This window comes from Prinia subflava, chromosome 4 (assembly GCF_021018805.1).
Source record: "Prinia subflava isolate CZ2003 ecotype Zambia chromosome 4, Cam_Psub_1.2, whole genome shotgun sequence".
In the NCBI taxonomy this organism is placed as follows: domain Eukaryota; kingdom Metazoa; phylum Chordata; class Aves; order Passeriformes; family Cisticolidae; genus Prinia; species Prinia subflava.
In genome coordinates this window covers 59050735-59070052 of record NC_086250.1, presented here as the reverse complement: position 1 = coordinate 59070052, position 19318 = coordinate 59050735, and the positions used below count along the sequence as shown (strand labels likewise).

The following is a 19318-nucleotide window of genomic DNA, read 5'->3' as shown; positions in this document are numbered from 1 at the left end:
GTTAGTGTTGTGTAACCCTTAGCTTGAATCTTATATAAGAGTATTTTCAGTGTTTATTTCCTCTATTAGAAAGTCAGTGTCCTACAGTTTGTCCACAAATGATGTTACTGTCTCTTGTTTATTTTTCTATACAGCAGTACAACTATTTATAAAATTTGTGTTTGCTTTTTCCGGCAGAACCCAAATCAATTTCACGGTCGCTATTGATTTCACAGCCTCCAACGGTAAGAATAAAAATAAATATCTTGTGTGTGTTTGTGCTGTGTTCCTTTTAAGTGAACATATGTGTGTTTGCAACAGTATTCAGCTGGCACCACCTGGACTCGAGATCCCAATTTGCTGAGCAACAGATGAGAGGCCAATTCCTTGTCTAGGAAAGCAGGACAAACAGAACAGATAAAAGTTGGAAAAGCTACATATAAAATTTAATAGCCAGAAGCTGTTTGAAAATATCTGTAGTTTTTAATTATTGTTATTATTTGGACTTTATAACTGCTGGCAGAAAACTTAGAGGAACCCATTGAGAAGGGCCAAATAGTTCCAGGAAGAGCAAGACTGAAGTGGGGTGAAGCAGAAATAAGTTGTGATCCTACTCCAAAGCTGCTTTCAGAAGGTCATAATACTTCTGTAAATTTTGCCTTAAAAGTGTATAAATTGCACAAATCTGTAAGTTTCTGGCTGCTCTTTCAATGCTGAAATACAGCAACTTCTGCTAAAATCTATTTAGAACTACCAAAAAATTACAACTTTTAAAATTTATTCAGAACACTGCATTTTCACCTGATGCAACTTCTTAAGAGAGAAAATTCTGACATGATTCAGCTTTAAAGTAAATCTGATCCTTGTTTTAACAGGTAACCCTTCACAGCCAACTTCACTTCACTACATGAATCCCTATCAGCTGAATGCTTATGGCATGGCACTGAGAGCTGTTGGTGAAATAATTCAGGACTATGATAGTGATAAAATGTTCCCAGCTCTAGGTTTTGGAGCTAGACTTCCTCCAGATGGAAGAGTATCACATGAATTTGCACTGGTAAGTAAATAAATATATATTTTTAAAATTTCTTTATTACAGCAGAATTTTGGGAGTTAAGGTTGTAGTCTTAAGCAGTTACTGGACAAGTAAAGAATGGAGAATGTGCTAAGTCATCTGTGCTAACTCTAAATAGTTGTTTCAAAAAACTTTTAATCATAGTAAAGTTACTTCACTTGAAGTTATGGAGAGAAATCTGTAGTCAAGTCCCTGTAGGCCAAAAATTGTAATAAAGAAAAGTAATAATCTTTAACCTTGGCTGTAGCATCTTGAGAAACAAATGCTTTAAAGATTTCAGACTCTCTAAAGAAGCAAATGAATCATGTTCCCAGATAATACTTCATTATTATTTTTATTCTGTCTCATTTTCTGGGATCTCTATCTTTACCAGCTCCTAGTTCAGAGACACAGAGATATCTAAGTGGACTAAAAGATGAGTTGATAAAAGAGATCTCAGTTGAGATCTGAGATTGGTCCATGGGTCAGTTAAATTGCAAGCCCAAAGTCTACCGGGATTTGCCAGAAAGGTTGATCTGGTACAGCTGATGCCTGTAATTATTGTTGATATTTTATCTACTTGCTTATTTTGAGGTTTTTGTTCTTCTCAGAGTAGGATAAAGTTATCAGCAAAGGCAGGTATATCAAGGGAGTTATAATCAGATAGCCTCAAAGACATGGCAGAAGGTTGGTGACTGTAGATTTGTGTTTCTTCTGTCAGCCTGTGCCAGAAAAAGAGTGCAACATATCTTACCTCAGGGAAAGGTTTTCCACATAGATAGTCATTTTAAACAGGTGCAATTGCAAATACTCATTTAAATTGCAGACTTTGGGCTTTGTATAGCAAGTTCAAATATATTGATACATCTTTCAGTTTTAAGGGTCTTTCTAAAATTAATTATGTTAAATATATCACGATGGCTCATAAATTACAGAAGAAAAAGCATCATATGCATACATATATGTGTGTATATTTCCTTCCTCCATCTATAAACATATGCAGGCATCTCCCATGTAATGCTAAGCAGTGTTTTAGATATCTCTTTTAATGTGTTAAACAAATTCTGTCAAAAATCTCCTTTGGTTTTATAGATTCCCAGGCAAGTATACTTTACCTCAGAATGAGGTACTGGCACACGAAGCCAACGAGGTGTTGACATATGAAGGAGAGTAGGATAATTTGAATGGTTTTGAAGCTTACATAGATCATTTCCATGGCTTGACATTTGTCTGGAATTCTGCTTTTATGTTTGTATTGCCTTCTGTAAGTAGGTATCCTCATTAAAGAATCATTTTGGAGATAGGTAGTAAAATGCCTACCCTAAAATTTACAGTACCAGCCATTTTGTGGGCTCCCAAAGAGTAAATTTCTTTCCTCATTTATTTATACCGCGTCAATTTTTTTTTCAATTCAGAAATATTGGGCCAAAACACTGAAAAGTTAATTGTTTACCTTGCACTCTTAAAAATGTATGAACCTCAAGATTTGGCTACCATTTCTTTTTTTCACATTTTCAAAAGAATAAATCATTGAGCCTGAACTGTGCTTCCTAAACATTTACATCTGACCTCTGATTCATACCTTAAACCCACACAGGGAAGTGCCTGCTACTGTTGTATGTTTGAAGGAGTGTTTAATTACACTAAAATTGGTATGTATGTCTAGGAGCCAGTTCTAGTGGTTCAGACTGCTGAGGCTGGTAGAACCTCCTTACCTCAGCAGTTAACACTCACAAGCAGACAAGGACATTGTAGTAAACTCTCTGAATAGATCCTTGCTTAGGACCTTTTAAAAATGTACACTGGGTAGTGTTCATTAACCTACATAATTTTTACTTCATTATTACTTATAGTGATTAATCATCTCTTGTTTTCATTAGAATGGAAACTCTCAAAATCCATACTGCCATGGAATTGATGGTGTAATGGAGGCATATTACAGGAGTCTAAAATCTGTGCAGCTTTATGGACCAACAAACTTTGCTCCTGTAATTAATCATGTAGCCAGGTAAGCATCACAACAGGTTCTGTGCAGAAACTTCTTTGTGTCAGAACAACTACTACATATAAAAGGCTGACAGTTACAGAGAAAGGTGTTTATTAACAGTTGTTTTGTTTGTTCAGTCCCATGATTACCTTGTGACTTTGGGTAGGTTTAAAGACCATATACTGGTATTATGCAGAATTTAATTGCTCATTAAAAAGAAATACAAATGATCCAGTTGACCAGGCTGAGTCAAAATCTTAGCAGAAATCATAAGGAAAGAAAATTTTTGTCATGTCATATTCCTTTTTTGTCCTTTAGAGCACAGAATTATTGCGTCACAGAAAATACATGCATCTATCAAAAATTTTTATAAATATCAAAATCACAATTTACAAATATTGAAACTTTTAGGTGTATATATAGTTTCTCTAATATCTAAATGTCCCAAACATGAACAAAATCTTCCAGGTCTCTCTATGCCAACAATTCCCAGCTGGTAGTGGTACTTTCAAGGCAGTGATACAGCTGTCACCACTGGGGAGCCATGGTGCTGTTATGCAACACCTCATCTAACTCCTCAAAGCAAAAACCTTCCTGTGTTTATAGAAGTTTCTTAAGAAGGATAATGTTGCCTTATTTTGGCAGACAAGATCTTGACCTATAATCTTGAGCTCAAGACCTTGGCAGTATAATACCTCCATGAATTTATATAGGAAAGTGATATGGCTTAGGTGATTTGCTGAACAGATTTTATTTTATTTATAGACACAATGTACCACTGGTTACAAAATAAATAAGTAGAGATATGTAAATCACTGTACTGGTAATGTTTTATTTATGAGCTTGCAAAATAGATAATTTTAATAGCAAGACATATTTGTATACTATCTGGTTTGCTGTTGTTAGTTCTACAGACCAGCAGAAAATAATTTCCAAATTCTGTGCAGCAAATAATTTTCTTTGCCCCTAGCATGGCTAGATAGCTGATTTCAGGTATTTATCATTAGGGTTAGTTGTTTTGTCTTCAGATCATACCGTTAAAATTCTGTACATGTATATTACATTGCTTGTCATCTGAGAGTAGCTGTCTCCTTTAATCTTTCCTTTGACATGATATCTTCGTAGGCATTTTTCCATATATGTGACACTCACTGTCTGCATTAGCCACATTATCTGGAAATCTAATCCAACAATTTTTCTGGCTCTTTCTTCAGAACTGGTCATAGCAGCTGAGATGCCCGGCTCAGAACTTGGCAATTTATCTCAAGCCTGTTTTTCATTACAAAAATTGAAATTTTTGTTCAAGTGTTACCAAAGCATTGGAATAAAATCTTTTTCTCACCAGTTGTTTTTCAGGAATATTTGCCAATTTTTGCACAATAACAGAAGACTGTCCCACCAGTATTAGTAGTTTTTCCACTGAACTTTTGTCTAAATATCAAGTTGTTGCAAACTTTGGGAGCTCCTCCTGGTAGCAAATCATACTGCATTACAATGTCTTCACAAGGATTTCTACTGTATGATCATGGCTAGAGTAATCTATGTATCAGTCCTGTTCTCAGTAACACCATTTTCCTTCAAAGTTCAATTTCTGGATTATTCTCGTGACTCGCATAGACACTGCCCTGCATTACTCTTTGAACCTACCTTCAGCCTCAAAGAAATTCTTCTTTCCATATCCCTCCTACTTAAAAGAATGCCTCTGATGAAATCTCTTTAAACAATGTCAGATATTACTATCCTGTTGTGATCTTGGTATTCTTTGGAAACTCTTTGGGCAGATAATGATTTTTTTATCCTTTCCCCAGTTAGGGAGTTATTTAAATTACACCAGATTCAACTTAGTGTCCTATCTCATCTCCCCTCCTCATATAAGATCTTTCTTGCAAAAGACTTTGGGACGTTTTAGTCTGTGAAAATTTTGAAATAACCAGATTTCTGTTCCGTTTCTTCAGTGTAGGTATGTAGACAGTGTTAAGTGCTCGGGTAGGTTAATAATGTTTATTTTACACTCTCATCACACCTTGTCAATGCAATCATCATTGAAAAGTTTATAAGCATTGTGGAGAAGTAAGATAAAAGAAGTCTCTGCATGGCAATGAAAATGCCTTCCATGGTAGGTCTTGCTAATCTCAATATTTAACTATCAGTCCCTACTGCCAGCATGCAAATAGGGGGTATCCAACAGGTTCACTGCTTGTATGGCTTCTTTACCCATCTGGATCCTTAGGAGAGAGTGGAAGATGGTGAGGTTCTGTAAGTTAGTTGGGACTTTCTCCAAACTCTCATAACTGTTGTGACTGCAGCATTATATTTATCAGAAGAACTTGTTTGCCAGTGCACTGTTATCATCAGAGAATTTTATAAGCATATACAAGCATCATGGCCATCACTGAACATACTCTATTCAGTGAACCAGGCCTTTCATGTTCAGTGACCAAAAAAATAGTGAGTTCTTTGACAGTCATAGTAGATATTTCAGCATATGTTCAAAAGTATTCCTGTGGCAACTAACTTTTTTCTTTTACTGTTCTCTATACAACTCACTGCACAAGGTTTTACATTTTGACTTCTTCACAGCACCAAGAGCCTTCATAAAAGTGGGAACTGTAGTGGCTGTGAAGCAGCAAACAGCTTCCCACAAAAAAAGTTCTTCTGTTCAGGCCATAGGATTTAGCGAGACCGTTTGGACTCAGTCTCTTTCAGGGCTCTGCAAACCTTCAAAAGCTGCTCATTTTCAAAGAGTGGTTGCTTGTTGAGTCTTTCATTTGAGATGGGAATGGCACTGGGTGTATTTTATCTTACATTCCTGTACAGCTCAAGGGGAAGCTTGACTCTTGAAGGAAAAGACATCTGTAGGTGGTGTAAAGAAATTAATATCTAAGCCAGGGTTGCAGGGTACATGTTCAGCCATTTTACAAACATGCACATAAATGTGAACTGTAAATCTGCAATCATGGTCAACAATAAGTAACCTGGATTTGTAAGACAAAAACAAACAAACAAGCAAAACAACAACAAAAAAAAACCCACAAAAAACAACCCCCAAACAAACAAACAAACAAAACCACCAAAAACCAACACCCCCCCCCCCAAAAAAGAAACCAAACAAAAAAGAAAAACACAAAAAGAGAAAAATATGCAACATGGTGATTCCTGTTAAGTTTTATTTGTGCTAAAAGCCCATCCATTCAGTATTCATGTATACCCTTCATACAAAGCTATGTACCCCATAGGTAATACCTGTTAAACAACTTAGGCTTCCTAATGTCTCATGGTTCTATAAAGCACATTCTGTCCATGCTCCTTTTGGTAGTGGTGCAGTTCTCATTTTTCACTGATGCAACATATGCAGATTATCAATATTGTATTAGTTATGTTTTTTCATTATTCTCATTTAAAAGAAGAATGACCAGTTTAGTAATGAATATCTTTACTTTTGAAATTCACTGTGTTATGTTTGTTAGTCCTTGGTAGTCAAATTTTACAAATACAGCTTGTTTTCATATTAATTCCTTTTATAAAGGGTTTTATTTTTTTACTATTACAATGTTGGTTTTTCTTCCCTTAGGTATGCTGCTTCAGTAAAAGATGGCTCCCAGTATTTTGTTCTTCTCATTATTACAGATGGAGTTATATCTGATATGGCTCAGACAAAAGAATCCATAGTGAATGTAAGTTTTACTGAAAGTGTTGAAATTATATTTCTAGAAATTCTTATTTTAGGCAATAAAGTGAATGGATTAATACTTCAGGTGCTAGAGTTGTTCCATCAGTACCCTTTTTTACCAAACAGGAAAAGGTTTTTATGCATAAATATGAAAAGAAAGCAGAAGTTGATCTTAATCTAATTAGATAGTGTTCTGTGGTGAATGATACTCTTCTCTCTAACACTGTATATTTGTATGATTTTCCTCATCAGCTTCTTGCCTCCTTCTTCCTCATGCACATCCCACCATGCACTTTTGCATAGTAAACTCTTTTCTGTCTTTCTCATCATTGCAGACAGCTTTGATCCCCACACTTTTTAAAAACTGTCCCCAACTTTCTGATCCTGAATAGCAAGCATACCAATCATCTGATTTCCCTCAAAACAGTCCCCTAAAACTCTGTAAGTTCCTTATTTCTTAGTTTCTACATTATTTTCAGTATTTTTCTCTTCAAAACTGCTATGTGTATAGATAATATTCTACGTTATGAGCAGGTTCTATTGTGTTTTTGCCTGTGGGAGATTTCAGATGAAAGTACACACAGAAACACTCCTAGACATGGTTGGAAAAGATCTCTAGCGATAGTTTTTAACATACCACAGTGGATCTAGTTAACAGCAAAGGGATGAGTTGAAAAGCCTACATTAAAGTACTTTAGCATCATGTCCAAGTGAATGGTGTAGAATTAGGTGGCATAGTTTTGAAGTACCTCCTGTAGAGATTTGATGCTATTGCAATTTATGGGGTGCTCATGAAAATACTGCCCCATGTTCTGAAAATGTTCTGCCTTTCACTGGGGAGCAGGATGCCCTCGAGTGCCAGCCTGCAGCACGTGCACAGAATCTGTGAAATAATAAACTTGGAAATTAATTCTCTAGCCCAGCCTAAAAGTTTGAAACATAATTTCTTTTAGATGAGCTGCTTTTAGGTGACAAAAGGCTCAGTGGAGAAAAAAAGAGCAAGCAGCTCTTGATTCTGACTCACCCTTCCATGTGAAGTCTGTGCATAAGAGACCAGCAAGTGCAGTCAGCTGATACCTTGTAAGATTAATTCATTTGCCACTAAGACATACAGAAAAACCTTGTTTTCGGTAATAGTTCATTTCAAGGAATAATGACTGTTAGTCTACAACAATGGAAGCACAGCAGATGTGTTGTTAGCTTGGAATAAGTGTAAGTTTGGGAATATTTGCTGTCTTGTTTTTTTATGAAGAGGCCTTCATTTTTCTGCATATTTCTGGATACATGAGCACAGTATACCATGACAGAACTAATTAAATGCTATTCAATAGCAGTTTTTTCAGTCTTAATAATATCCATAATACTAAAAAGGGCAATGATGTCCAAGCAACTTGATGTGTATAAAAACTCAAAGTGTATTTTTATTTTTAACATTAATTGTGCTTTTAGGCATCTTTCTCATTACAGCAAATATGTCAGACACATTCTGTTTTACCAAACTGCTTAAAGGTTATGCTGTCATTCAGGAAATGCCAACACTTAAGTTTACAAGCAAAAGTTTAACTCTTTGTCTTTATGCTGTCCTTGCCGCTTACTGTTTCATATTTCATTGTATCACATAATTCTATGTCTGTGTGAGTAGGAATCTCTTTAAAGGATACTTCCTTTACAATCAAGAAATAACATTTTAGAAAACATCTAAAAAGCAGAAGGTTCTGTTCTAAGAGATCAGAAGGTGTGTACATCTGTGATTTTTTTGACCAGTGTATACTCCTGTTTAAAGTGACTGTAGACATTTTACAGTTTATCAGAATATCTCAATAAGCAACAGAGTGATCAGAATTATCTCAGTAAGTTGTCAACCCTGACATTTTCTGAATGTTCTTTGGTTTTAGTTGATAACTTCATCAGAGGCAGATTCACATTATTTTTGTAAACTGATGCTACAGGGCAGGAGAGTCCAATATTTAAGATAGGGTCTTTGTAATTTTAAATATTTCACAGAGTTTATTCAGGTAAAGCCAGATATAGTCTTTGAATGAAAAAGATAAAATTAAAAATCTTACCACAGGCCAGTTCTGTATCTTGCTTGTCTGTGGCATGGATGATTGACTAAAGTAAAATTTCATTAATGTAATATACATATTTCTCAAATATATTATTTATTGTCTTTTAAAAATCGGCGTAAGATCAACATACAAAATAGTGTCCCATAGTTGCAAGCAGCTGTGTAATATCAAGAAACAGCAAAGCACATTTAAATACATGTCAGACTGTTATTAGGTACATATTTGCAATTACTGTCAGCTTACAAAAGTTTCTAAGATAAATTTGTCCTCTTAGTTGTCATATTATTATTAAATGCTAACATAGTTTGTTGTTGTTAATTAGCATCCTATATGATTCAAAAACTTGGTAATGAAAAAATAAAATAATCATTTCTATCTTCATCCAAGATGCTTTGTGCCACTTAAGCAGACAATTTACACCACTCAACTTTTTAGGGGCAAAGAATTGTTCTTTAAAACATAATTTCTGTGTGGTTTTTTGTTCACTTTTTTCTCAGATCTCATATTATTGGCAGAGGTTATGTAATGTGTTAAACCTCTCTTTCTTCTTCTTTTGAAGGCATCAAAACTTCCAATGTCCATAATTATAGTGGGGGTAGGACCAGCAGAGTTTGATGGTAAGTGTTCTAGTGTTTTTTCTGATTTTTTTTATATTTGCTGAAATTTTAGTAATGTGTGGCTTTTCAAACAAATATTGGGTTTTAAAAGAACATTACTATGAAGTGAGGAGTGAGTGCTGTTGGCATTTCCAGCTGCATTGATTGATTGGTAACTCAGTGTGATTACAAGCTACCATGTGGAGCTGTGTAGCCCCTCAGGCTCTCTGTTCAAGTCAGAACCATATGGGGGCTCAGCATTTACAGTAAAATAAATATACTCAAGAAATGTTAAATTTCTTCAACACAAATATTTAGATGCCTCATGAAGTGTCAGTTGACTGGAAATATTGATCTTATTGCAGTAATAAAATCTTGAGAAAAATTAATGCATTTGAGGTGATATGGATTAAACAGGATTTCACTTGGTAACAGGAGTGAGCCCTACCGTGCAGCAGCATCGACAGAATATTACAGCAGGAGAGAAATTACCAGGCTATTTACATATTCTTTCTATGATATTCTGGAACACCATTCTCTGTTGCAATAACTAAGCTGCTTCCATTATTTATATTAATTTTTTAAGTATGTATCACTGCACTATGAAGTGTAGACATTGTGTGTGTCTGTTCCTCAAAGTCCTAAATCCTTTCTTTTTAATTCTAGCATATCTGGTTAGACAGTATGCCTTCTATTGTACATGAAATATACTTAGTACTACTACCACGGATGTTTAGTGTTGACTAATGACTGTACCTATTCATTTTTGTACAAATACTCTAAATGTGGGAAAAAAGAGGACAAAATAAGACAAAAATGTTTTATTTAAAATTTGTTTTATTTTATTACAAGCATTATTCGTATGCTGTTTAACAAATGGTATATCAGTTAAAATTTTAAGTATCTTCTTCCATGAAGAAACTGTCCAGGTGAACACTTACACTTCAGATGATTGCATGCCATAATCAGTGAGAAAAGACAGTTTATATTCATAAATGCATATGATGGAAATTTATAAACTTCATTTTTACTCCTGAGAATTCCAGCATGGTCCTGTTACTTACCATTCTCTCGCCCCTCCATTGCATTTTCCCTTTCTCCCTTTGTCTAGTCCTTGGATTTCCCGGGCTCCCTTTCTCATTCAGGACGTGTTCTTGGGTTGTCATCCCTCCCCCTTTCCTGAAGCTGGGATTCTGTTTGTACTGCAGGATGCAGGTTCCATCTTTGGAGCCACAATCCTGGCGTGTACTGCCTCAGTGAGATTCACTCACTAGGTGGATGCCAAGTCTGTAGTCCCTCAGTGCCCAAGAGGACAGAGATTACTTCCATCTGCAGAAATTCCTTCTGGAATAAACGACAGACCCCGTGTCTGCAGTGGGTGCTGAAGCAGGGTGTCTGCAGTGGGTGCTGAAGCAGGGTGTCTGCAGTGGGTGCTGAAGCAGGGTGTCTGCAGTGGGTGCTGAAGCAGGGTGTCTGCAGGAGGTGTCTGCAGGAGGTGACAGTTTAGGCACTGTCTGGACATTCAGGTGCCCCTGAGGCTTCAGTTCTGCTGCAGAGACACCAAGCTGCTCCTCTTCAGATCTCCCTGCTCCCTAGATCTCCCAGCCCCTGGGGGATACCAGAGGGTTTCTTAAAAGTCTGAAGCTTGGGCAGATGACACTTGGGCTGAGCTTTACTTAAAGGATGTGAGGATGTGACTACAACAGGTCACAAAGGGAGCATTTTTGCCCAGTATTCTGTATCTGACATGGCCATGGGTAGTTTTCCTAGAGAATGTTAAGAGCAGACTAAGCAAATATGATACTTCCCTGAATACTGTTTTTAGGTTGGAATTTCCTGGGCAGGATGTGCTTTATGTCTATTTTGGAAATTTTTTTGTGGAACTCCTTCGAATACTTGTTCATGCTCCTAGTTTGAGCACATATACATTTTTGTAACAGCATCATCAGGCAACATGCAGATGTACTGATTTGTTTCTTTGAACAAGTATACTCTGTTCAACTTGGCTCCTGATAGTGTCATTTATACTTTCTAGTTTTTGCTTCAGAAGAGCTGGGTTTTGATATGCTGGTTTCAGTGAATTCAGCCCAGTTCATAAACCCCTGAGGAGCTGAGATGTTTTGGTTTTGATAGTGTACACTGAAAGGAGGTTTGTAGAATTGCAGATCCAACGTCTGAGCAATAATCTGAGATCCCAAATCCATCCATTTTAACACTGACGAGAAAACAGGTACATCTTTGTACCTAGAATAGCTTCCAGGTATCTGGACAACAGAGCTTTCCTGTATTCTGCTCAGAAGATACAAGAAGAATTGCCCAATAAATGTAATAATTTTTAAAGGGCTCTTCATTCCTTAGCATTAGAAGATACTGCTTTTTCAGTGTGAATGTGAGTTATTACCTCTTTGTGCTGTATCCTCTGATATCTTCAGCAACAATAGCTGCTGAAGATGAATTTTTCTCCATCTCTGAAAGTATGTATATATATTGTCTTAAAAAAACAGATATACTTGCTGTTTTGAGAGATTAAAGGATAAAAACTTTGTCATAGTCTGTTCTTTTCTGAAGGTGACAGTAAATATAAAAGTATGTATTGTCACGATGAGAAAGTGCAAAACAGTTACAAAACATCATATATTTTCTGATGCTAATGATCTTAACAGAGTTACCTAAAGAGGAGTTGTTGGTTTTATTGCTCAAAAGTGTAAGTTCTCTGAAATTTTTCTCAGTAAGATGATTTTGTTGTGTACCTGAACTCATAGGTGGTTTTTTTGTTTGGTTTTTTTAAGCTATGGAAGAACTGGATGGGGATGTAGTGAGGATTTCTTCAAGAGGAAGATTTGCAGAAAGAGACATTGTACAGGTGAGAAAGAAAATATATCATAAATAGATTTTACTGTTCCTCTTTGTTTTGAATTCTCATTTCTATCTATATTCCTACCTTTCGTTTTACCTTGGCACTGACATACTTTGTCTTGAGGTGTTTATAACAAGCTCAGAAATCCCCTGTGATATCTCTAAGCCTTTTTATAACACATAGTAGTGGATCTGCATTTGTTAGGAAATGGCCCCCAACTGGCAGGACACTTACAAAGTCTTGGTGTTATACAGCCATGGAGAAGAGCTAGCTATTGAAAATTTGGAGAAACATGATGTTTCTAGAAAAAATGGTATCTGTCTAATAGTAAATCTTACATGGAAGCCATATATTCCTGGTAGTGGCTGAATACATTTATAAAATAGAGTATTTAAAGTTGGAAGAGACCTACAACAGACACCTTGTGCAACTGCCTGGCCACTTTAGTACAGGGCTGACTAAAAGTTAGAGCATGTTAAAAAAGGCATTGTCCAAATGCCTCTTAAACACTGACAGGCATCCTTACATTCAAACCTTACCTTAAATCTGCCATTTCTTCCTCCTTTATTTCTCTTATTTGTCAAACTTCATAGTGTTCACTTATTTTTCCTCTTACTTATTTTCACTTATTTCTCTTCCACACTGGCTGGATTTTTATATTGTTGTTTAGTAGACTATGTATAGAAGGAGAATAACTGAGCCATACCAATAGCTCATAGTGCATGATAATTAAGATCAGATAGCAGCAGATGAACTTTGGAATATGTTTCTTTATTTTCTGTTTATATCTGCAGAAACTGAAACTTTTCAAAATGTTTAATGTTACAAATACTGACATGTGAATGTTGAAGGATTGATTGATAGCTGCTTTTGGATGTAATATTTCAGTCCAAGGATGTGTTCAAAACACTTATTTGGCACCTGATTTTATAGTTTGGTTTTATTAAAATGCAAAAATAAAGCTACATAAATATATGGAAATGAAAATGATCAGATTTTTTTTAGTCTTCTTCAGTCTTCTTTCATACTACATAAAAATTCCCTCTCTATTTTTTTTAATGGAGATCAGAAATGAGCATAAGGTGACAGAAATTAAATTACCCTTACACTCTTCATGGATATACATTAAAGAAAGTCATGAATTCCTGAATTCTAATAGTTGAGAAAGACAGTTTTTTCATTTTTGCAACATACAGAGAGAAAAACTGATGGGAAAGTGAGATACAAAAACTCTTAGAAGCGTAAAACATGCTGGTTTCTTTGGTCATTGTTGTCAGATAGTTTTAAAAGTAAGGATGATGTAGGATGATGTAAGACAGCTGAACAGGAGATAAGAAATTGTTTCTCATTTTTTAAAGCCTTGATGGTGTTTCTTGGTGTCCCTGTTGGGCTGGAGAGGGGCTGTCTGTAATCTCTTGTTCTGCAGATGTCAGTGCTTTCACCAGAGCAGTGTGTGGGGTGCACCCCAGGTAGTACTTCTGCAAAGCCTGTGTGCCATGTCAGGTTTTTTAAAGCTAATTCAGGTATCTCTGGCATGCATTACACTTATGTTTAAATGCATTTAAATATAAGCAACATAATTTCTCTAGTAACAGCAGCCCAAAAAGTTTTGAAGAGCATAAATGGATAGACTTCCAACATGTTATAAACAAGATTTGTGAAAACGCTTTGTGTCAGAGATTACTAAAATATGCTGAAAAATTTAAAAAAATTGTGATGAATACCCTTTTGTATTTCTTGGGAATTCACTGTATATCAGAACATAATAAAACATCTATTTAATACTAATATATTTTAATCAGAATGTTGCCCCATACCATATTGAATTACCTGAAGACAGTATTATTTTGTGCTCTTTTTCTGTCGAAATGCTAACAAACACTTTATAGCCTAACTAACTAAAGAAAAAGGGATTCTGTCAAACCCTCAAAGTTTGGTTTGATCTTTATTTTGTGTCTAGCAGGCTAAAACTGATTTGCCTTTATAAAACTAACTATTCAAATATAAAAAGTTTATACCTTTTTGTGTTAAAATTAACTGGTGAAAATAGCTATTAGTTCTAACAGTATTGTGAAATATGTTGATTAAATTAGTATAGGAAAAGTTTTTCTGTTAACAGTGAATCATTGTATGGGCTATAGTTACTACTGACTGCAACTCATGTAAAGTTCTTCTCTATTTCCTCCTCACTAGTATGTATACTAGTGTATTGTGTACTCTTTATTACATGTGTACAAATTCTTCCTCAGTTTTATTCAATTTCTGCTCTTTTCTTACCCTTTTTCTATTTAATACATTTTAGGAGAATATTTACTTCTAGTGATGCACCTGTTGTTTCTCCTGAGAATTTTGCATATGAGCCTTTTTAATTAAACTCTTAAATTATAGAAAAAGCATTTGAGGTTCCATCAGTTTCCCTTTGGTTTCTCTTATATTCTCGTTCTATTCCTCTGCCATCTCTGTGTTAGCTGTCCTTGTACACCTCTAGGTTTGCTTACCTGCCCATTGTTCCTCCAGCTCTTCTGACATCTCTGCAGTGTGGGGAGAGGTGAAAAAGAGCTAAATCAGGCCATCTGTATTGTAGAACTGCATTTCAACAATTACACTGTTCAAGTAGCCCCACTTTGTTACAGAACAGTGGTCTGAGATTTGATGTCTGCAGTAATAGGTAAGGTGATCTGTTAGGATGGGACACATGTTCTTTAACTCAGACTACATGTACATTTACACAAGGAAAAAAATCAAGGAGCCTGGATTGCTTCTTTTTTGTATTCCAGTAGCCCAAGATTCTCATTAAGTATTACAAAATCCAACCCAGGGCTGGGCAGGTAACTGATTTAGGCACTGAACATCTGGATATCACATAAGTTATTTTTTGATCCAATCCTTTTTGCTTAGCTTCTTTGTGCATTTGTTAGTGTCATATTAAAAGTGTTTGGATGGTTCATAGTTCTACTAGGTATAATGCAAAATGGTCAAAAATTTAAGGTCATCCTTTCTGTTTTTTTAACTTCAGAGGTAAAAAAAAAATTATGCACCAAGTGCCAGAGTGGAGGCAGCCTGGTGGGTGGCCCCAGGAGCAGGGAATATAAGAATGGCTTTCTGAGACAGAATTACCTTCGTGCATGGAAAGGGTTGTGAGACAACCCAAATATGTGAGTCAAGGATGTCATCAGCAATCTGAGCTAGCCATGGCTCATGTGAAGGGGTTCACCCAAGTGAAAGCATTACACTAGTTCTATTAGAGGGCACTTCTATAAAAATTGAGATACATTTGTGTTATATATTTTTAAAATACATAACATAAATGCAACATATGTATATGTACATTAAAACTGTATAAGGTAACATATTCAAGTATTCTAACTCTCTAGGTTAAGCTTTCTTATTTTTATGTTGTAAGCTGTATTCTGTGTCTGCATAATGGCCTGGGTGAGCATCTCTTCTGTTTTGTAGTTCGTGCCATTCCGAGATTACATTGACAGAAGTGGAAACCACGTGCTAAGCATGGCAAGGCTTGCTAAAGATGTGCTAGCTGAAATCCCAGAGCAGTTCCTGTCCTACATGAGAGTCAGAGGAATAAAGCCATCGCCTGCACCACCACCCTACACGCCCCCGATTCACGTGCTGCAGACTCAGATATGACTGCTCGAGTGTTCAGCATTTATCACAAATCTCTGGATGCAGCAGGAGCTTCTGATAACTTTCTGGAGCTGGAAAAGTTCTCTTCACATACCAAAATTCTCCTATAGTTGCATGAGCAACTGGAAAGCTTTTAAATGCTAAGAGTAAGATGTTGATGTTCGGAGACTTTTTTTTTTAATCCAAACACCCTACTTTTTTTGATGTATTTATTGGAGGGGGGAAAGCACAAGTCAGGTTTTCAATTTAGAAGATTGGGTCCTCTCTGAATACTGTGTGTATATATAAATGTATAGGAATGCTATTACTCTCTATCAATGTTTACATGTTACTATTTTTAAATTTCAGTACTTTTATAACTATTCTTAAGAATAAAAGTTTGGAATATTGACTTACATGTCTTCTAGCTTGCAATAGTTTGTCACAAGATAACAGGAGAAGCAATATCTCTTTGAATGTTTGTCCAGGCAAATACAAATGAAAGCTAAGAAAAGGACAAATGTATCTATGTGTTTTAAAGTAACTGAAGTGCTTCAATCAGTGCTCAGTAATCCATTCATCTCATGTATTGAAAATTTCAACTCCTAAATGTGAGTAACATAATTGCATATGACTTATAACAAACTCCAGCCTTTGAGGGGGAGGTAATGTGTATTTTTTCAGAGATTCTCCAGTTTCTAAGTTTATCTAAGTTTACAGTTTTTTAAACTAACTACTGAAACAAATTAGAATAGTTACTTGCTATAATTAATTAAAGAAAATTACCTCAATCCAGAACTATCAGAGTATTATAGTTGACTCACTGAGATCGTTAAATCATATCATGCATTCCTTAAAGCACTGGAAATTTTGCACCAGAAATGTCTCTTGAAGTGATTAAAGCAGATGTTTTATAATGGACCATTTTAAAATTTAAAAATTTAAAATCTTACTTTTTTTTTTTTTTGTCTAGATTGCCCATTCAAAGGGATGCTGACTCTTAATATTTAGGTTTAATATTGTCATTTAATCACATTTCCATTCAGGGTGCATGAATAATAAAAGTTAATGAACTGGTTTAAAAATTGCACAACTATGTTGCTTTGTGCAAAATTTTGTGTACAGAACTACCCAAAAAATTTATTATATGCCTGTTCGTATATAATTATAAAATGGTTTTGCATGTATATTTTGTACAAAAATACACAGTTTTGTGAATTTGTGTCAGATACATTTTATTTAGAACTAATGGCCTTAAATTTCACAAAACTCCTGAAATGATTGTGAATTGCCTTCAAATACTGTTTAAACTGAATATTTTAATTTTTTTGTCACAGTTGTAATTGTCTTGTATACGTAACCTTTTTCTTTGCATATAACCTGTTTAATAATTCTGTTTCTTACTACTGTGTGTTGTAATGTACAGTATAAAACTAAGGTGCATTTTTTTAAGCATGAGAAGTTTTTTGCCAGAAAGCATATCTTCAATATTAATGGCATATAACTATGTAAATGCAGAATCTTCCATTTTTAAATATATTTAACTTCCTTTAACTATTTCATGTGGGAAATTACATTTTCCAAATAATTATTCTGTAAACAAAAACAAAAAAATCTTTTTTTGGTAAAAGAAAAAAATCTTGTTTTATTTTTATGTTGAAAGTTTTTACATAAATATGGACTTTAATTTTCTCACCAAAATATGTATTTCTTAGTGGATAGATGTTGCATGAGTGAAATTTGATACTTGGCAACTACAAATTTTGATGAAAGTGCATCATAAAGAGTAAGTTTAAATCTATTATATGGTGGTGGTGTTATCCTTTTATCTTTTACACTTATTTTTGTATGGACAGTGTTGGCACTTTTGAAAAAACTGAAGTTGTAGCATGTTCCTGTTGTTTCATTTGATTGCACAAATCTTTATGCTGTTTTTTGTGTTGGTTCCCAGTGGTCCATTTGTGGGCCATGTTTTCAACATATCACTCGAAGGCCAGAAAACACTTACTCAGTTGAGAATAATTTATTAGCTCTAATTTATCCAGTACCTTGTATTAGTTCAAAGATCAGTCTCAAAACTAATCTAGCAGTTCATTTAACAAGTGAAAGAACTTTTAAAGAAAGGTATTACTTCATCAAAGTTATTTTGTCTATCCAACTTAAGTACCAGCCTATTCTGTTTCACACTGTGGGTTTTTTTTTTTTTCCTTCTGTTTGGTATTAGGTGCTAAATAAAACATATTTAATGTAAAGAAGTAGTTGTGATAAATGGACTGAGAATTCTGGTGGAAAAGGGCTCTTTCCAGACCTGAGAGATTCACTGGAACAATCTTACACATGGCCAGTGTGTAATGAGCCTCTGAAGGTGTATCAAGTTCTGTGGGCTGACCTAAAACCTCCCAGAGTTTAGAGTAGCAGAGGGTATTTATGTTTATGAAAGCTAAAATGTGACATGTTATGTGACAAATGAGTTTTCCTGAGAGAAACTGTTGACCTTGATAAAAGCTCTTTTCCATTAATATCCATCTTGGAGTAGATTATTTTCTTAGTAATACATGCAGAAAATTTTCTGGTGGAGCAAACTGCATAAATGTTCCTACAAATGAGGGGGGACACTGGCTCATGGAGTCTAAGAGTGACTCCTAGGTTTGATTCAGACTAGTGAGGAATTGTTTGCTAATCTGGAAGAAGAAACTGGTTTGATCTTGGTTACAAAATAGGATTTTGTGATTCTAGGCAAAGATGGAAAGCTGTACAGTTGAATTTACATGGACTCAAATCAGCTCAGTGATCTACAAAAAGTGTTTGTTTTGTGGTGCCACAGGGAGGTGTCTGTAGGAGATGAAGAGGATTTCAGGGGGGTGATATTCTCTGAAAAGCTGCATTTTGGAAAGCTGGGAATTCTCATCTAAGCAGGAGCAGATGAAATTCACTCCAGGATATTGAAATTCAGCCATTTTATGGCTGAAACAAATAGAATGATAAATTATTTATCATCTTTAAGGACTAATAACAGGACACATAATGAGAGGTTACACCAATGCAATGGGTGCATAGTAAGAGGCCATTATAATTGTGCCAGAAGTTCTTTAAAAAGAAAAATTGACAAGAGTAAAAAGAATATATAACTATGTATAAATGTAAAAGCAAGATCTGTGTAAAAAAGAACAGTCAAAAAATTTAATGACTGCTAAAGCATAATGAAACCTCTACTAGAAAGGAAAAGAAAGGTCAATTATTTAACAAAAGGATGAGCATTTAGTCCATTAGGGAAAACCTAAATACTCTTTTTTTTTTCCTTCAAGCTTCATAGAACAGGAAGAATCATTGAATTAAATAGCCAATTAAAAATAAATAAATCTAAACTAAGCTTTACCTCTACCAATAAAAATTTGCTACTGCTAAACAGTTTGAAACAATTTTCTTAAAAAGCAATATAAGGAGCTTCAGGATAAAAAAGAGAAACAGAGGCTTTAAAAAGCCAT

General features: G+C 35.1%; 1 protein-coding gene across 3 annotated transcripts in view; it reads left to right on the top strand.

Moving 5' to 3' along the window:
- CPNE8 (copine 8) overlaps positions 1-17634 on the top strand; it is a 76406-nt gene extending 58772 nt beyond the window's left edge. For 2 of the 3 annotated variants that reach the window (XM_063396845.1, XM_063396846.1), the window contains 7 exons: positions 178-224; positions 855-1036; positions 2914-3041; positions 6592-6694; positions 9319-9376; positions 12145-12218; positions 15669-17634. In XM_063396845.1, the coding sequence (XP_063252915.1) occupies positions 178-224; positions 855-1036; positions 2914-3041; positions 6592-6694; positions 9319-9376; positions 12145-12218; positions 15669-15857 (781 nt within the window). In that variant the 3' untranslated portion in view covers positions 15858-17634. Of the gene's footprint in view, positions 1-177; positions 225-854; positions 1037-2913; positions 3042-6591; positions 6695-9318; positions 9377-12144; positions 12219-15668 lie in introns of those variants that run through there. The other variant, XR_010080304.1, reaches the window with a different exon arrangement.
- The last annotated feature ends 1684 nt before the right edge of the window (positions 17635-19318 follow it).